A 4,127-nucleotide genomic window follows, 5' to 3' on the forward strand; every position below is an offset into this window, starting at 1 on the left:
TGAGCACAGGCCAGTAAGCAGTGAAAATCGGGTCGTGGGGTCCAGCTGGTGGCATTATCTCCCTCTTGCATCTTAGGTAACATTATGACCTCCTCATGCGTCCACCTGGTAACTGTGGTATTTGTTGCAGGGACTGCTGACCTTCAGGGATGTGGCCATTGAATTCTCTCAGGAGGAGTGGGGATGCCTGAGCCACAGCCAGTGGGAACTGTACAGGGATGTGATGTTAGAGAACTACGGACACCTGCTCTTCTTGGGTGAGGATCACTCCCTCTCGATTTCCCAAGCCACTCTCAGGGGTTTTGTTCTTTCCATTGAAGATTGTCTCTTGGAAGCTTTCTCCTTGTATGACTGGGATGCAAATCCCTCCAGTAAGGGAAAGATGTAGGGGGTTGTAGATGTAGAGAAACATCTTCATGATGTTTCCTTTCTGGTGAGTTTTCCCTTCCTTTGAATAATGTCATCATTTCATAGATTAATGGTAATTCTGAGCCCTAAGTGGCAAATAATGGTTTTTCCATCTTCAATACCAATTTACATTCATTATGGAAGTGGTATTACTCAGAAGTGGAGATCAAGATGTTAACCTTGGACATCTGTTTTTTGTGTTCCAAAGGGGTTGTTGGGCAACAGCATTTGGGAATCCTTTTCTACAATTCTAGAATGTCCTCTCTTCTCTACAGTGTCCAATACTGGGTTGAAGGGTAGAATCTCCAGCAATACTCTATTCCTATGTTCTAACAAGCAGGTCTCATTGTGCCAAAGCCAGACCTGGTCATCTTTGTGGGAAAAAAGCGGGTGCTATGGGATGTGAAGAGAAAGGAGACCGTAGCCTCATACCCTGGTAGGTGGGAATGAATGAAGCAGATGACAGAGGGGAGGTCCAAATGTAAAGGAAGAAGACAGACTTTAAAATGTGGATTGAGGGACCCTGGGTGGCTCAGTTGGTTAAGCATCCAACTTCGGCTCAGGTCATGATCTCACAGTTTGGATGTTCAAACCCCATGTCGGGCTCTGTCCTGACAGCTCAGAGCCTTGAGTCTGCTTCTGATTTTGTGTCTCCCTCTCTCTCTCTGCCCCTTCCCCATTCAGTCTCTGTCTCTCTCTCTCAAAATAAAATACATTAAAAAAAATAAAAAAGAAAATTAAATGTAGTTTGAGCAGCCCTTCCTGAATGGAAACTACTTGAGAAACCTAGTTTCATTTTTCTATGTCTCACCGAGGAGCATCTGCTTTCCAATTCATCACCCTGTTAAATTCTCCAAGATTCTCCTTCAGTTCCATCAAAGGTCCTTCACATCCGCAGTGAGGGCCTCCATAATCTGATTGATTTTACATTGCTTTGAGGTTTGGGGAAATCTCTGTATTTCTGCAGAAGTCTATGTTCATTCATTTCTGAGGGTTTGCCTTGTGTGAGATGTGTGTGAGGGTAGTGGTAGGCATATTGGGGTTTGGTGCAGAAATCCTGGGAACACTGGGGACAGATACCGCATATTATCTGGTTTATGTTTTCCAATTTGTGGAGGCTTTAATCCTAATCCCACAAAATTGAGACCCATTTATTTCATCAGATAATAGAGCAGCTCTCTAAAATGAGACAGTCTAACACTTTATTTCACTTTAAAAGTTTAGCTTTTAGGGCGCATGGGTAGCTCAGTTGCTGAAGCATCTGACATCAGCTGAAGTCATGATCTCACAGATAGTGAGTTTGAGCACAGAGTAAGCTTGGAATTCTTTCTCTCTCTTCTCCTGCCCTACATGGTCTCTGTCTTTCTTTCAAAATTAATTAAAATATGGGGCACCTGGGTGGCTCAGTTGGTTGAGCGTCCTGCCTCAGCTCAGGTCATGATCTGGTGGTTAGTGGGTTCGAGCCCCGAGTCAGGCTCTGTACTGACAGCTAGCTCAGAGCCTGGAGCCTGCTTCATTTTGTGTCTTCCTCTCTCTCTCTCTGACCCTTCCCTGCTCATACAGTCTCTTTCAAAAATAAAAACAAAAACACTTTTAACATTTTAACAAAATTAATTAAAAGAAATTTAGAAAAAATATGAATAGTCCATTTTTTGATGCTATTTACTGATTTAAGAAAATCTACTCTATATGTTCCATTCCTCAATGGCAGAATAATTTAAAGCTCCTACTATTTTCCTAGAAATTCTACATAAATTAATGCCACAGGAGAGACAGAACATTTAGAATTAAAAACTTGCAACCTATACTAAAATCTCTATTGTTCATTTTTTCTTAATAATTGAATTATTTTATAATTCATGTATAGTATGAAGGTCCCGTGACTTTGTCATATATTTTTTCACGTTCTGAGTAGTTGTATATGAGATTAAATTACGCTTTATTGTATCAAAAATTTTGAATTTTTTGTAATGTTGTTGTTGAAGGACAGAGTGAGCAAGGGAGGGCAGAAAGAGAGGAACACACTGAATCTGAAATAGTTTCCTATCTCTGAGCTGTCACCAAATATTCGGTCCCGGGGCTCCAACTTCCAGACCATGAAATCGCGGCCTGAGTCAAGTTGAATGCTGCACCTACTGAGCCACCTACACACCCCTGTCACTATAATACTAAACTCTGTCTATGCACCCGTGAAAAAAGGCACATTTTGAATTGCTGGCATATCTTCACGCACAGGAAAATTTTAAAGTATATCATTAATGTCAACCTTGGAAAGCTCTAACGAAAGCCCTCATGAATTATGCACTTAAAAGACATTATTATTACACACAATTTAAGGGTATAATTCATTTTTGGGAAACAAGAAAGGAAATAACTTTCATTTCTTTTAAGGTTTTTCTCTTTCTTATGTATTTTGAGAGATGGAGAGAGAAAGTAGAGGAGGGGCAAAGAGAGAGGAGGAAATTCCAGCAGTCTCCACAGTGTCAGTGCAGAGCAGAATGTGGGGAAGGAACTCATAAACGATGAGTCGATGACCTGAGCTGAAACCATGAGTCAGAAGCTCCATCGTCTCGGAGCCACCCATGCACCCCAAAACCTTTCATTTGTGAACACACAAACAACAGTAAAAATGTAAAATATGCCAAAAATAGCTTTTAAAATTTTGGGGGGATTAAATTAACATACAATCTGAGTGATATAGAAAATCTAATGACTTGGGGCACCTGGGTGCCTTACTTAGTTAAGTGTCTGACTTCAGCTCAGGTATTATCTCACAGTGTGTGGGTTCGAGCCCTCATCAGACTCTGCTCATAGCTCAGAGCCTGGAGCCTGCTTCAGATTTTGTGTCTACCTCTCACTCTGCCCCTGCTCAGCTCACTCTCTGTCTCCCTCTCTCAAAATAAAATAAAGATTTTTAAAAATTCCTTTAAAGAGTAAAAAATGAAAAAAAAACCCCTAATGATACCTTTTCCTGAAGTTGAATTTCTCTGATTTCAGTTTTGTATATAGGAAATTTTAATTTTATTCATCAGATAGTAGAAGGTAGAATGACTTTACTTTTATACTTTACCTTTCAGCTGTATCTTTAGATGATACTGAGAAGCTCCTTCCAAAGATATTCACAGAATCTTCCTTCCAAAGAGTGTCAGTGGATAGTTACAAACCTAGTGCTGTTGAGAATGGACACTTAGTGATGGACTGGAAGAAGGATGGGAAGAATGAAGGGCATCAAAGATGTCTGGGGACTCTTTTTCCAGAGAACAATTATGAATGTAATAAATACAGGGAGGTCTTTGGTCAAAGCGCCAACCTTATTACACATAAGAGTATACATTTGGGAGAGAATTCTTATAAATATAATGAATGTGGGAAAATACTTAACTAGTCATTTAATGTTGGTGATCAAAAGAGTATTCATGTGGGAAATAACCCATACACATGCAGTGAACCTGGGAACATGCTTAGTCATCAAGACTACATATAAACAAGACAATCCATACCGGACAGAAGGGTTACATTTGTACGGAGTGTGGCAATGCCTTCAACAGGCATTTAGCCCTAATTCAACATCAGAAAGTGCACACTGGAGAGAACGCTTACAAATGTGTAGAAGGTAGAAAAGCCTTTAATTATGGCTCAACAGTAAATGGACATAGACTAACTCCTACTGGAGAGAAACCTTACACACATAAAAAATGTGGGAAGGCCTTTACCCAACA

At 40.3% G+C, this 4,127-nt stretch overlaps 2 protein-coding genes across 2 annotated transcripts in view; both read left to right on the top strand.

Moving 5' to 3' along the window:
- Positions 1–4,127, top strand: part of LOC115281187 (zinc finger protein 345-like) — a 486,358-nt gene that overhangs the window by 53,029 nt on the left and 429,202 nt on the right.
- LOC115280889 (zinc finger protein 883-like) overlaps positions 1–4,127 on the top strand; it is a 54,958-nt gene that overhangs the window by 50,046 nt on the left and 785 nt on the right. Inside the window, 1 exon segment of the mRNA XM_029926056.1 lies at positions 3,884–4,127. Within this exon segment, the coding sequence (XP_029781916.1) occupies positions 3,884–4,127 (244 nt within the window).

This window comes from Suricata suricatta, chromosome 16 (assembly GCF_006229205.1).
Source record: "Suricata suricatta isolate VVHF042 chromosome 16, meerkat_22Aug2017_6uvM2_HiC, whole genome shotgun sequence".
Taxonomy (NCBI): Eukaryota; Metazoa; Chordata; class Mammalia; order Carnivora; family Herpestidae; genus Suricata; species Suricata suricatta.